This window comes from Pongo pygmaeus, chromosome 15 (genome assembly GCF_028885625.2).
Source record: "Pongo pygmaeus isolate AG05252 chromosome 15, NHGRI_mPonPyg2-v2.0_pri, whole genome shotgun sequence".
In the NCBI taxonomy this organism is placed as follows: Eukaryota; Metazoa; Chordata; class Mammalia; order Primates; family Hominidae; genus Pongo; species Pongo pygmaeus.
Genome location: NC_072388.2, coordinates 102,029,749 through 102,044,586, shown reverse-complemented (window position 1 = coordinate 102,044,586; position 14,838 = coordinate 102,029,749). Strand labels below are relative to the sequence as shown.

General features: G+C 54.2%; 1 protein-coding gene across 4 annotated transcripts in view; it reads left to right on the top strand.

The window, feature by feature from the left end:
- Window positions 1-14,838, top strand: part of CDC42BPB (CDC42 binding protein kinase beta) — a 130,478-nt gene that overhangs the window by 103,752 nt on the left and 11,888 nt on the right. For 2 of the 4 annotated variants that reach the window (XM_054449344.2, XM_054449340.2), the window contains exons 22-29: window positions 3,947-4,033; window positions 4,360-4,437; window positions 6,027-6,132; window positions 8,005-8,141; window positions 8,704-8,843; window positions 12,041-12,122; window positions 13,160-13,376; window positions 14,141-14,203. In XM_054449344.2, the coding sequence (XP_054305319.1) occupies window positions 3,947-4,033; window positions 4,360-4,437; window positions 6,027-6,132; window positions 8,005-8,141; window positions 8,704-8,843; window positions 12,041-12,122; window positions 13,160-13,376; window positions 14,141-14,203 (910 nt within the window). The remainder of the gene's footprint in view (window positions 1-3,946; window positions 4,034-4,359; window positions 4,438-6,026; window positions 6,133-8,004; window positions 8,142-8,703; window positions 8,844-12,040; window positions 12,123-13,159; window positions 13,377-14,140; window positions 14,204-14,838) is intronic. The other 2 variants (XM_054449346.2, XM_054449343.2) reach the window with 1 other exon arrangement.

The window sequence follows — 14,838 nt, the reverse complement described above, 5'->3', positions numbered from 1 at the left end:
CCCACTGCCTCCCTCCATGGGCCTCAGGTTCTTGGTGGCATTCCACGGAGACAGGACAGCCTTTCCTCCTCTTCGAAACCTGTAGGGATGCACCCTCGATAGCTGCACACGAAGCACGTTGGAGCAGGGCGAGCGGAGCTCACTAATGGAACTCCTGATGGGGTGCAGGGGTGGGGAGGTGGTTCCAGCTTTTGATTTAGAAGACTCCAGCCCTGCAGGCGAGTGGGAAGAATAAGGTGCATGTGTACATGTCCCTCACCTGGAGTTTTGCTACATCTGCTTTCTCTCTCTCAACATAGAGACTTTTTTCCTCTGAAGTATTTGAAAGCTACTTGAAGGTATCAACGACCCCAACATACTTCAGCAGTTATTTCCTACGATCGGGGCATTCTCTCACATAACCAGTGTCACTGTCATCAGGCATTCTGCGCTGATGCCATGGGACAGCCCATATCCGTGTGTCCCTTGTCGTCCCAGGAATGTCCTTTCCTGCTGGCTTTTCCTCCTAGTTCTGGATCCACCTGGAGGTCACGAATCGCATTTAGTCTTTTGTTTCCTTTAATCTGGAACAGTTCCCCATCTGTCCCCTCTTTTATGACAATGATATTTTGGTGTTACCCAGGCCAGTTATCCTGCAGAATGTCCACTTTGGGTTTGTCTGATGTTTCATCTTTATCAGTTGTGGGTTGAACCTTTGGCACAAACTCTCCGCAGGAGGAGCTGTGCCCTTTCCACGCATAGAGGCCGGCCTGCCCAGAGTGGGTGATGCCAAGTCTGATCATTGGGTTGAGGTGGGGTTGGCTAGGGTTGTTGCCTGTGTGAGTAGGAGGCAGTCAGCAGGTGCCCATGTGGGCATCTGCCCATAGCAGCCTCCCCTGGGGTGGGCTGTTAGCATCCTGGCCTGTGTCTGTCATTACAACACCCCAGCAGGCTTGCATTGCTCACAGCCACTCTGGACACACACCTGTTCGCCTTCACCTGTCAAAATGTTTGTTTGTTTTATCAAACTGGCAATGCTTGTCTTTTCCCCGAAATCCTCAGTTTTAAAGAAGCAAATCTATTTAACTGGTAAGTGCCCACCGGGTCTTTGATAAGCCTGTTTCTGCACGAGTCATTGCCTCTCCCGTTGCTGTGGGGCCGGGCACCGCTGTGGGGAGGAATGAGTGGATTCCAGAGAACCAGAGATGGTGCTTGATCACTGAATGGCAGCCAGGAAAGCGGTAGCTTTCTGTAACATTAACAGAGTAGAGGGCCCAATAGCAAGTGAGTTTACAGCCAGTACTGTCCATGAGTGTGTGAGTCATAGCTGTGGAGAGTGGGCAGCAGAGATGGAGACAGAGGCGACATCTTCATGCCTCATTCTCTACAGCCGGCATGCCTGCCTTTGCTAATCCCTCATCCCTCCCTTTTTTTTTTTTTTTTTTTTTGAGACAGTCTTACTATGTCGCCCAGGCTGGAGTGCAGTGGTGCAGTTTCGGCTCACCACGATCTCCACCTCCCAGGTTCAAGCAATTCTCATGCCTCAACCTCCCAAGTAGCTGGGACTACAGGCACGCGCCACTATGCCCGGCTAATTTTTTTTTTTTTTTGGTATTTTTAGTAGAGGTGGAGTTTCGCCATGTCGCCTGGGATGGTCTTGAACTCCTGACCTCAAGTGATCCACCCATCTCAGCCTCCCAAAGTGTTGGGATTACAGGCGTGAGCCACCATGCCTTGCCCATAGTTGATTTATAAATTGTGATATAAGCACACACAACATAAAACTTACCATCTTAACCATTTTTTAGAGTCAGGGCTTCCTTCTGCTGCCCAGGCTGGAGTGCAGTGCCGCCATCATAGCTCACTGCAACCTCAAACTCCTGGACTCAAGCGATTCTCCTGCCTCAGCCTCCCGAGTAGCTGACACTACAGGTGCTTGCCACCGCGCCCAGCTAATTTTTAAATTTTTGTAGAGATAGATTCTTGCTATATTGCCCAGACCGGTCTCAAACTCCTAACCTCAGGTGATCTGCCCACCTTGGCCTCCCAAAGTGCTGGGATTATAGGCATGAGCCACCATGCCCGGCCGCTAATCCCTCTGTGATTTAAATGGGAAGGCATTTATTGTTGAATAGAAAAAACCCTCCATCAGGGGCTGAGTCTGTTAGAGCTTCCAGACTCTTTTGAAAATTGTTTTGAGAAACTTCTTATCCCACGCTGCCTGCATGAAACATGTTGGTTTTTACTGGAAACATTTTGTCACCAAGATTAAGTCAATATATCTTCATGCCAGTGTTGACTGGGTGGGAAATGATGTTTGTTCCTCCTGTCTGTTACCTCCAAGGACTCTCTCTCCTCCTCGTCTGCATCTTCCCTGCTAGCCTTTTGGGAAGAAGTAAGTGGCTGCCAGCGCTGGCTTCCTGCGGCTTTCACTCCTGTTAGTGCACATTCTCCTCAGTGCTCCTGTCCCTGAATCTGCATCCCTTTGGTTAATTAACCAACTAAATGAAACGAGTGGGGCTTTTACATGCCTAAAATTAATATTCTTTTTCTCCTCATTTATCTAAAGATGGAACCATAACTCACTTAACATACCTTGTTTATGGGGCAGATTTGCTTACATTCTTGAGCTTTGATAATTAGCCAGTTGAGCTAGCCTTTCCCTTGTGAATTTGCAGTACACAGTTGTGTGTGTGTTTTATGTATGTGTGCTGCCGTCCCATCTGAATTTGGCTCCTTCCTCAGCGGCCTAATTAATTGCAACTGTTGGAAAGTGTTTATCTGATTTGGTTCATTGGGATTCTGATGTGGAACACAAAATACAGCTGTCAACTGCTTTAGGCGCCTACCCAGCCATGTCTGTGTCCTATTACACTGTTTGCTGGTGCTAACACTTACTACTCAGCATACCTACATGTGCATCTGTGTAAACAGCAATGGCCTTTGATGATAAACTATTAGTTTCAGGAATACTTGTTGAAATAGAATTGTTCTTAAGTGGTTTCAGAGTATAGCTTTAGCTTCAAATAAATCACTGTGAAATTAGAACTCTTAATTTGTTGAAACAAAACAAAACATTGCTTCCCTGTGTCGTAAAATTTTCAAGGAAATTCTTACATCTACTCATGGGCCCACCGACCTCTGTTGATGTTTGAATTTCTTCTTGATCCTTGAAATGAGGTTAAGAAGCATTTGGCTAATTGATCTTTTTTTTCTTTCTCTTTTTCTTTTGAGACAGTCTTGATTTGTTGCCCAGGCTGGAGTGCAACGACTTGATCTCGGCTCACTGCAACTTTCTCCTGGGTTCAAGCGATTCTCGTGCCTCAGCCTCCAGAGTAGCTGGGATTATGGGTGTGTGCTAGCACACCCGGCTAATTTTTGTATTTTTAGTAGAGACGGGGTGTCTACTAAACCCCGTGTCGGCCAGGCTGGTCTCAAAATCCTGACTTCAGGTGGTCCGCCCGCCTCAGCCTCCCAAAGTGCCGGGATTACAGGCGTGAGCCACCGTGCCCAGCCTGGCTAATTGGTCTTAAGGCTGCTAGGCTTAGATAACATTACTTATGAATAAAGGTCAGGAAGGATCGGCATTTCCAGGTCTTGCCCTTTCAGTGGCCAGGGCGAGGAGGCTGCAGGAGGGGGCGGGTACGCTCAGGGCTGTGCATTAGAGGTGTCTCCGGGCAAATTCTCACCTCAGCGGGGTGACTGTGACTTGTCAGTCTCCACCTGCCAAGCAGTCACCCCTCAGCTGAGGAAGCCAAGTGCCGGGGTCCTCAGGGCAGGCCGGCCAGCTGGGAGTGGAGCAGGGGTCTGTGAGGCGACCCAAGGGGTGATAGGATCCAGGAGTAAGAACCGCTGGGACCTCTGGGCCAGACAGAATGTGCTTTTATTAGTAAAGAACTTGTAAGTAGAGTCTGGATCATGTAGAATATGTCCTTTCACCCCACTCTTTCTTTCTTGGTTCTCACAGACCAACTCAGCTAGTGAGCAAGAAACACAAGCTCCGAAGCCAGAAGCATCCCCATCGATGTCTGTGGCTGCATCAGAGCAACAGGAGGTGAGACAGCATTGCCCTGGTGATGCTCCCACCTGGGGTCTGCCCTCATGTCCAGGTGACCAGACGCCACTCACCTGGCCCCTGCATAACAGCTTGCAGCGAGGGCCTCTGCCCAGGTGCTCAAGCCCACCTTTCATTTTGAGAATTAACTGTCAGTCCCTCCCCTAGATGAGGGAGGCTTCAGCAGATGTCGCAACATTGTAGCAAATTAAAAATGCAGAACTGTTCACTGTTAACACATTCTTGAGAGAAGTGCACCCCGTGGGGCCAGGTGTCTCAGCCGTGCTGAGCTGGGCCGACACTCACCTGTCCTGCTTGTCTCCCAGGACATGGCTCGGCCCCCGCAGAGGCCATCCGCTGTGCCGTTGCCCGCCACGCAGGCCCTGGCTCTGGCTGGACCGAAGGTAGGGGCCTTGCTTTCACCCGGGGCGCCTTCTTAGTTATTTAGTTATTCTCAGTTACTTAGAAAATAACTTTTGTATAAATAAAACAGACTTAGTCATTTTTGCATACACACAGTAGCGACCCTCATGTTGTGTAGGAAAGTTGTTGAGAATGGCGTGTAATTCAGGAAGCTGTCAGGATCCTGTATTTTCTGAATGATACGAGTGCTACACAAATATATTTTAGTTGGAAATGTTCAGCATTCAGTCTCCCCACTCTCCTTCTCTCATTCCCCAAGCCACGTTCCTCTCTCCACGGGTAGGCAGCTTACTTCTCCACGTTGATTTTCATTTGTCTGCCTGCACTTAGAGAACCTTACAGAACCATGTGGCTGGTGGGTGAGAACGACTCCCGGCATAAACGGCACTGCAGTGCGTGTGCACTTCTGAGCCTCATCCTTTTCACAAGCGCATCCTGGAGAGCCGGCACAGCGGCCCCACTGGGCCCCTGCTACCCTGTCCTGGCCTCGGCTTCTTCTGTAACATCCCCTTTTCTTTCGTATAAACATCAACGCAGATCAGAAAGTCTCCAGGGTGACAGGCCCCCGAGTTCCAAGCATTGCGAGTACATAGCCCTGTAGCCTAAGGTGGTTTTTGTTGTTAATATAGACACGGCCTCTGCCTGTGCTTCCCGCCACAGGCAGCTATGCCAGCTGGACGTAAGAAGCCAAACGTGTATGAGACTAATTAAGGGTTTGGCTTTTGGCCTAAGACTTGCAGCGTCAGGGACCAAGTTGCGAGGTCATTTATTTGGTTACCATATTTGATAGCAGCAACTCTGCAGAGTGCTGGTGTGTCACTCCTAGTCCTGATGGCCCAGCCACCGCCCCACGGCCTCCCTGCCCACCTCAGCCAGCCTCTTCCCCCGCAGCTCTCTGGAGTGTGTGTCGGCCACTCCCCTACTTCTTGCAAGTGGTCTCACCCACATCTGTCTCATGCTGAGGATCATATTGGTCTCTGCTGCGCCTGAGCTTTGTAAACTGGCAGTCCCGCATGGCCTGCACCACAACCCTCCGTTCAGCCTTGGGGCTGCTGCAGTTGCTGCTGGGTTCACAATGTGTCCACTCCTGATGAGGGACCATGAGCCTTTCCAGGCGTTTGCTATTATGAACTGTCCTCCTGTAGGTGATTCTTGAGTGTCTCTTGGACACATGCAAGGCCTGTGTGCAGCCCAACCCAAATGTGGCCCCAGGTCGGCCCCCAAGAGCCAGTTGGTGCTGGTCTCCAGGAGGCCAGGAGCGTGAGCCAGAAAGAGCATTGGCCATGCCACCTCGGCACTCTGGCCCAGCTGACCTCGCTTTTTGGTAGCAGTGCTCTCCCACTGAAGGAAGTATTTGTCGGCCTATCTCTGGCTCAAGCTCGTAGGTGTGGTTTTCACCACTATTTGATGAGCCTTGTTAGGGAACACATAGACCAAGACCAGAACTTGCACATTTCCACCTTTTCAGGATAATGCCCAAGCTGTGTAGAAACTGGATCACAGGCAGATGGATCTGACTCTTCTCAAGAGTCCATGGTTCACCTCAGTGTTCTTGATTTTCTCCTTCCAGCCAAAAGCTCACCAGTTCAGCATCAAGTCCTTCTCCAGCCCTACTCAGTGCAGCCACTGCACCTCCCTGATGGTTGGGCTGATCCGGCAGGGCTACGCCTGCGAGGGTGAGTGTCGTTGCAGCTCCCAGGGTCAGCGTGCACAGCCCCACACCCCTGCAGCTCAGGGCACCAGCCGGCTCCAGGGCAGCCCTTATGCAAGCAAGCCAAACTAAAGTGAAGTGTCATTGGCATGATTTGAGGACAGGGTTTTTTTGGGGGGCGGTGGGGGGATAGGGTCTCACTCTGTCACTCAGACTTCAGTGCAGTGGTGCAATCACAGGTCAGCTCAAGCGATTCCCTTGTCTCAGCCTCTCAAGTAGTTGGGACCATAGACACACCACCACCATGCCTGGCTATTTTTAAATGTTTTTATAGAGAGTGGGGGGTCTCACTTTGTTTCCCAGACTGGTCTCGAACTCTGGGACTCAAGTGATCTCTCGCCTTAGCCTCCCAAAGTGCTGGGATTACAGGCGTGAGCCACCACACCCAGCCTGGCAGGTTTATTTTTACAAATCCTCAGTAAAGGTCTGTGGAACCGTGGATCCCTGCTGTGCTGGGGGCTCCAGTGTGCTGTGCACCTCTGTGGTGACCCAGATCATCTATTGAAATTATTACAAAGTGTATCATCTGCAGCTGTTCTAGAAAATCAGAGAGGAAAAATAATTGTGTAAAACCTTCCACTATCAAATTATCTAGAGATAACCAAAATTATTTGTCTCTGCTTCTGGTCATCATTCGTATTTTTTTTCTTTTTCTTTTTGGAGACAGAGTTTGACTCTGTTGCCCAGGCTGGAGTGCAGTGGCTCAATTTCAGCTTACTGCAACCGCTGCCTCTCAGATTCAAGTGACTTCCTGCCTCATCCGCCCAAGTAGCTAGGGACAGGCCCACGCCACCATGCCCGGCTGATTTTTGTGTTCTTAGTAGAGATGGGGTTTCGCCATGTTGGCCAGGCTGGCTCAAACTCCTGACCTCAAGTGATCCACCTGCCTCGGCCTCCCAAAGTGCTGGGATTACAGGTGTGAGCCACTGCACCCAGCCCATCGTATTTTTAAGGCTGTATCTTGTGCTCTTGCCCTGTGCTGGGATTTGACATGCTCTTACCCCCTCAGTGATTGCCCCTTTTCACAGATGAGCAACCACCCCAAGCCACCCAGTGCTGTGGGAGGGTCCAGCAGCCCAGACCTGCACTGGCTCTGAGCACTCACGCCTTCCTGACCATGGGTCTGTGGGCAGAGTTGCCCTTCATTCTACATTACAGCAGAAGCATTGTTTTTTGTTATTTCAACTCATGCATGTTTTGATTGGCTGCCAAGGCCCCGCGTCCCCATGACCATTGGCCTGAATTGCCATGTAGAAACTCACCCGTGTGGGAGGCGGCCCGGGCTGGCAGGGATAGCATGGAAGCAGGCTTTTGCCATGGGCCCTTTCCCTGTGCTCATGCTGAAGACGCATTCAGTGCCAGAAACCCTGAGCTTTTGTGTGGATTCTGCCCTGCAACTGTTTTTACCTTCTTGGATGTCTGGACTTGATGTGAGACTTGGTCATTATTTTTTGTTTGTTTGTTTTGTTTTTTTGAGATGGAGTCTCGCTCTGTGGCCCAGGCTGGAATGTAATGGTGTGATCTCAGCTCACTGCAACCTCTGCCTCCCGGGCTCAAGCGATTCTCCTCCCTCAGCCTCTCGAGTAGCTGGGATTACAGGTGCGCTTCACCACGCCTGGCTAATTTTTGTATTTTTAATAAAGGCGGGATTTCACCATGTTGGCCAGGCTGGTCTCAAACTCCTGACCTCAAGTGGTCTCCCCACCTCGGCCTCCGAAAGTGCTGGGATTCCAGACGAGACCTGGTAATTATTAAATTGCCTCCTCAGGGCATAGGTTCTGCAGTGACTTCTCTGTAGGCAGTAAGCTTTGAAGGCAGTGTTCTTGCTCTCTTCCAGTGTGTTCCTTTGCTTGCCATGTGTCCTGCAAAGACAGTGCCCCCCAGGTGTGCCCAATACCTCCCGAGCAGTCCAAGAGGCCTCTGGGCGTGGATGTGCAGCGAGGCATCGGAACAGCCTACAAAGGCCATGTCAAGGTAGGCGGCTTCATCTCCGCCCCTCAGCCCTCGGTGCCTGTGAGGTGCAGTGACCAATAGCCATGCCCAGCCACTCTCGAAAGCAGCCCCTTGCTGTGGCAGGTGGCCCTGGTGCCAGTCCTAGGAGGCTTCCCCTCCTGGGCACTGAGGCCATCAGGTCGGCGCAGCCGCTGTTCTGAATGGCCTGGACATCCTGAGGCCTCCACGCAGACGCTCACTCAGAGTCCATCTTGGGCTGAGTGTCCAGCCAGTGGGCAGAAGCTCAGTCTGAAAGCCACTGTGCCAGGCCCACCTCTACGAGACTGTAGGGCTGCGTGTACCACAGCACCCTGCATGGGGTGGACACAGCGTTGGCTGAGCTGCCAGCTTTCCCTGGCACCATCTGCTGTCACACATGGACCCCTCCCCAGCAACGCCTTGAGCCTTCTTGGGCAAACACCCCTCTGTCCGAACAGCTCTGCCGCCAGCCTGGCAGCTGGAAGGAGATTGTGAACGAGTGTAATGGGGCCTGGCGGCCTGCCTGGCCTGGTGGAACATGGCCACTGTTTGTTTTTATTCATAGGTCCCAAAGCCCACGGGGGTGAAGAAGGGATGGCAGCGCGCATATGCGGTCGTTTGTGACTGCAAGCTCTTCCTGTATGATCTGCCTGAAGGAAAATCCACCCAGCCTGGTGTCATTGCGAGCCAAGTCTTGGATCTCAGGTCTGCGTTTGGGCAGCACTGTCCTTGCTCTGTGAATCTTCCTCATCTGTCTTTAGCCAAAAGGACAGTGTGTTCCTTAGTAATCTTTCACCTCATTTATACTTCACCTGCTTCATTATTGTACGGCTGCAAAAATGGGTACAGCTTAGTCATGACTTCAAACACTCACATGCATATGAACAGACGTGCATGTGGGCCTGCGTGCACAGGAACGTGAGCGCTGTAGACGCTTCCTGCCTCGCATGTGTTTGCATTGAAAAGTTTGCCACAGGGAAATTAATGTAACATAAGAAAACCACATGCCCAAGAACAAGCAGAAGATATTCCAGAGAAAAGCCATGCAGCCCACAGCCGTCTGTGCGTTTTAGAGACCGCAGCAGGTGCTCTTGGCGTGTGGAAGAAGTCTGGAGCCGTGGGCCGTGTGGGTGTGCGTGGCTGTAGCGTTTGCTGTGTGACCCTGTCTCAGTGCCACCCAGTGTCAGCTGCAGGAGCAGGCTGTCTCACAGATGAGACATCTGTGGCTCATCTGTTTGTGAGATGAGGACAGTGGTCATGTTACTGGCATGTGGAGTGTTGTTGTGAAGGTAAACGCATCACTAAGAGGCCTAGCTCAGCCCGGGGCCTGCACACAGAGCCGTGCTACTGCCTTTGTGTCATCTCTGTGCTGTGCCCGTGCACCGTCTCTTGTGTGGTGCACACGGGACTGCTCTGGGCTCAGGCCGGGGCTGGATACTCCATCTGTAGCATTGGTTCTTGGGGCAGGGCTGCTGAGTGGGTACCCTGAGGACAGCGAGGGTGAGTCGGGATCACCTGGCAGCATACTCCACTTTCCATGCCCCTTCCCCCCGGGGCACCCGCCAGTCCCTGGCTGTGCACAGGTATGCCCCTGGCCTGGTGACGAAGAGCCACTGGTAGATGAAAAGTTGGCATGAGCCCAAGTCGGGGGCCCCATCGGAGGGCTCAGCACTCTTTAGGGAACCTCTTCAGAACAGCACTTCCACACTGACCCCACACCCCACTCCCCCTCTCACCTCCACACCCACCCCACCCCCACACCCACCCCACCCCCACTCCCCCTCACCTCCAAACCCACCCCCCACCCTTCCCTCACCTCTACACCCACCCACCATTCCCCCTCTCACCTCCATACCCACCCACCATTCCCCCTCTCACCTCCAAACCCACCCCCTACTCCCCCTCTCACCTCCACTCCCACCCCACCCCCACTCCCCCTCACCTCCAAACCCACCCCCCACCCTTCCCTCACCTCTACACCCACCCCACCCACCATTCCCCCCTCACCTCCACACCCACCCACCATTCCCCCTCTCACCTCCACACCCACCCACCGTTCCCCCTCTCACCTCCAAACCCACCCCCTACTCCCCCTCTCACCTCCAAACCCACCTCCCACTCCCCCTCTCACCTCCACACCCACCCCCTACTCCTTCCTCACCTCCACACCCACCCCCCACCTCCGCACCCACCCCACCCCCAGTCCCCCCTCACCTCCACACCCACCCCACCCCCTCACCTCCACACCCACCCCACCCCCTCACCTCCACACCCACCCGACTCCCTCACCTCCACACCCAGCTCCCACTCCCCCTCACCTCTGCACCCACCCCACTCCCTCTCACCTCCACACCACCCCCCCACCACTCCCCCTCTCACCTCCACACCACCCCCCCCACCACTCCCCCTCTCACCTCCACACCCCCCACCACTCCCCCTCTCACCTCCAAGCCCACCCCCCACTCTCCCTCACTTCCACACCCACCCCCCACTCCCCCTCACCTCCCTCCAAACCCACCCCACCCTCCCCTCACCTCCACACCCACCCCCCACCCTCCCCCTCACCTCTACACCCACCCCACACTCCCACTCTCACCTCCACACCTACCTTCCACTCCCCCCTCAGCTCCACACCCACCCCACCCCCAGTCCCCCTCTCACCTCAACACCCACCTCACCTCCACACCCACCCCACCCCCTCACCTCCACACCCAGCCCCCACTCCCCCTCACCTCCACACCCACCCCACCCACCACTCCCACTCTCACTTCCACACCCACCCCCCACTCCCCATTACCTCCCTCCAAACCCACCCCTCACCTCCACACCCACCCCACCTTCCCCCTCACCTCTACACCCACCCCACACTCCCACTCTCACCTCCACACCTACCTTCCACTCCCCGCTCAGCTCCACACCCACCCTACCCCCTGCTCCCCCACCCCCCTCACCTCCACACCCACCCCACCCCCCACTCCCCCCTCACCTCCAAGCCCAACCCCCACTCCCCTACCCCCCCTCACCTCTACACCCACCCCCCACTCCCTCTCACCTCCACACCCACCCCACCCACCACTCCCCCTCTCACCTCCAAGCCCACCCCCCACTCCCCTACCCCCCCTCACCTCCACACCCACCCCCCACTCCCCCTCTCACCTCCACACCCAACCCCTCCACTCCCCCATCACCTCCAAACCCACCCCACCCCCATTCCCCCTCACCTCCAAACCCACCCCCCACCCTTCCCTCACCTCTACACCCACCCCACACTCCCCCTCTCACCTCCACACCTACCTTCCACTCCCCTCACCTCCACACCCACCCACCATTCCCCCTCTCACCTCCAAACCCACCCCACCCCCTATTCCCCCATCACCTACACCCTCCACCCCCCCACTCCCCATCTCACCTCCACACCCACCCCCGTACTTCTCCCTCACCTCCACCCCAACCTCACCCCCGACTCCCCCCTCACCTCCACACCCACCCCCAACTCCCCCCTCACCTCCACGCCCAGCCCCCACCACCCCCCACTCCCTCCCACTCCCCACTCACCTCCACATGCCTCACCCCACCTGTCCTCTGCACTTGGCTGTGGAGGGACTGCTTGGCTGTGCCAAGTGTAAACCAAGTTGTCTATAACTGGCATAGTCTGGAGGCACCAGCACAGTGGGGATGAGGCTCTGGGGCTTCCCTTGTGGCATCCCTGAGCCCTAAAACAGCTGCCAGAGTCTTGAGTTTGTTGGCCCTGCCCATGTTTCTTACATCTGGGGAGGCGAAGGACCCGCCCTCCACTGCAGAACACGGTGGTGGAAGGACATGGCAGGGCAGGGCAGGGCGTGGGAGGGCCTTGGGCCCTTTGTGTGTGTCTCCCAGCGGGGTCAATGTTTCTTTCTTACCAGAGATGACGAGTTTTCCGTGAGCTCAGTCCTGGCCTCAGATGTCATTCATGCTACACGCCGAGATATTCCATGTATATTCAGGGTATGAATTTTTCATTAATCTTTTTAACAAAGCACATGGTTAAAACTGATTATTCCAGGCATGTCATTGTGCCGCAGCAGCCATCAGCACCTGCAGTGTGGCCCTCGGGTCTCAGCCTCCAGCCTGGCTCCAGGTCCTTGCGTGTCCCGTCCTGGCCAAGTAGCAGCCTGTGCCCGTCTCGGGGAGCCTCCTGGCTGGCTTCTTCCCAGACACTCCACCTCACTGACCCTCCCTTCTCCTACACCTGAAACTCCTCTTCCACTCAGTCCACGTCCCGGCCACTGTCCTCACAGCGTGTGCACTGCCAGGCGGGCACTGTGGCGAGTTAGGCATGAAGGTGCTGCTCCAGTGCCCCCCAGCCAATTGGAGCCAGCGTTTTTGTTGGCTGAGTGAGTGAGTCCTTCACTGAGTTAGTGTTAGACATTGTAGCATTAGGACATTCCTAGAAGACTGAATTGGGGAAAGAAACCCTCCAGCCCCCTCCACTGGGAATTTTCTTATAAACACAGCAAAATTTTGATTGACAAAACTAAGTCTATAAATTAGCTTTTACTAAATCACAGTTCTATTCAGAAACAACCTCTCATACACAGTACAGGAAATTGCCATCATTGTTACTGGAACGATGGTCATTTGGTAGCATGCGTGCTCAGAGGCTGCTCACAGGGAGGCGTGATTTGGGCCAGTGTTTTTGAGATCTGCTTTTCCTGCACACATTTTCAGAATCTACTTTTATAATGATTATTCAAGAAAGCAGATTTAAAGTAGGCAGCTACTCATAGTTTTGACAAAAGCAGAATTAACAAAAATGGGACCAGGAAGCGATCTCATGGGGCTGTTTAGAACCCCGCCCCTTCCGTGTCCTGCTACGGGAGCCCCTGCAGGGTGCCCAGCGAGGTGGAGTCAGGGGTCCCTGCCTGGGAAGCCCATCAGCCCCCGTTGCTCCCAGGGTGCGTGGCTCCAGCAGGGCCGTGGCAGCTGTGTGCGGCTTTGGCGTTTGATGACTTCTCTCTTCTCTTCTGTTTCCTGTCATGAAGGTGACAGCCTCTCTCTTAGGTGCACCTTCTAAGACCAGCTCGCTGCTCATTCTGACAGAAAATGAGAATGAAAAGAGGAAGTGGGTTGGGATTCTAGAAGGACTCCAGTCCATCCTTCATAAAAACCGGCTGAGGAATCAGGTCGTGCATGTTCCCTTGGAAGCCTACGACAGCTCGCTGCCTCTCATCAAGGCCGTCCTGACAGCTGCCATCGTGGGTACGTCCCAAAGGCTGTGTCCTTCAGGTGTCTGAAGCAACAGCACTTCTGGCGGCGCTGCAGTGCCCATCTGAAAATCAGATGAAGGTCACAGGCGCGTTGTCCGTTTGGGTTTGTAGGCAGTTTCTCCATGCATGTTAAGAAGCGGATGAGGCCGGGTGCGGTGGCTCACACCTGTAATCCCAGCACTTTGGGAGGCCGAGGCAGGCGGATCACAAGGTCAGGAGATCGAGACCATCCTGGCTAACACAGTGAAACCCTGTCTCTGCTATAAAAAAAAAAAATTACAAAAAATTAGCCGGGCGTGTTGGCGGGCGCCTGTAGTCCCAGCTACTTGGGAGGCTGAGGCGGGAGAACAGCATGAACCCGGGAGGTGGAGCTTGCAGTGAGCCGAGATCACACCACTGCACTCCAGCCTGGGCAACAGACCGAGACTCCGTCTCAAAAAAAAAAAAAAAAAAGCCAATGACCTGTGCGGACAGTACAGTCGGCCCTGGCTAAGCCTGGGGGTCAGCTCCAGGAGCCCCACACACACCCATATCCTTGCGGACTCAATCCCACAGTCAGCCGGCCCTGTAGAGTTCATGTAGACCGAAAGTCACCCCCGATGCTGAAGTGTCACATCCCTGGAATTCTGTATTCTCATCCACATATGGTTGAAAAGTATCTGTGAATATCTGTGAATGGGCCCACCCACGCATTCAAACCCATATTGTTCACGGTCAGCTGTACTGACTTTGTGTATGTTACTTACTCCTCCACAGATGCAGACAGGATTGCAGTCGGCCTAGAAGAAGGGCTGTATGTCATAGAGGTCACCCGAGATGGTGAGTGAGCAGGGCGTTTCCAGCCTGGGATGTCACAGGCCCAGCCTGGCCTCTGCAGACGGCACAGGGTCAGTAGCTCCTAAGGGTTAAGACAAATGCGCTTGATGAAGGTGCCGGAGGGGCCAGCGTGCTGTGAAGACCAGCATCGAGTGCATGGCAACGTGGTGCTAAGTTGCGTATCACATCCATCGAGTTCTTCAAGGGGAGCACTGAGCGGGAGTGGGTGGGGGGGGGGGTCAAGGAAAAGCCCCCTGGGAGGAGGAACAGCTGCAGATTTCCCACATGTGCTGAGGCTTCACTTGAGAAGCTTTAGTTTCTTTGCTTCCAATTTTGACACTTCAGTCTTCCCAGCGAGGAAGGGCAAAGGTATCCTGGCATGCACCTGCTCCACAGCCCTGGGTCTAGGAGCAGAAACGTCAGGAGACTGGAACTGGCCCTGGGCAGGGGGCAGGGGCCCCGGGGAGCATCCCTCAAGGAATCCAGCGAAATTTCATGTGAGCCGTAGTCCTTTCCCGACAGACCCAGCGTCTCTGCACGTGATGGCCGTGGAGAGAGAAGGGCGGGGCAGCCGCTGGGCAAGGCCGTAGCCTGGCAGCTCTGTGGGGCGATCTGAGCAAGCGAGGGGCTTGGGTCAG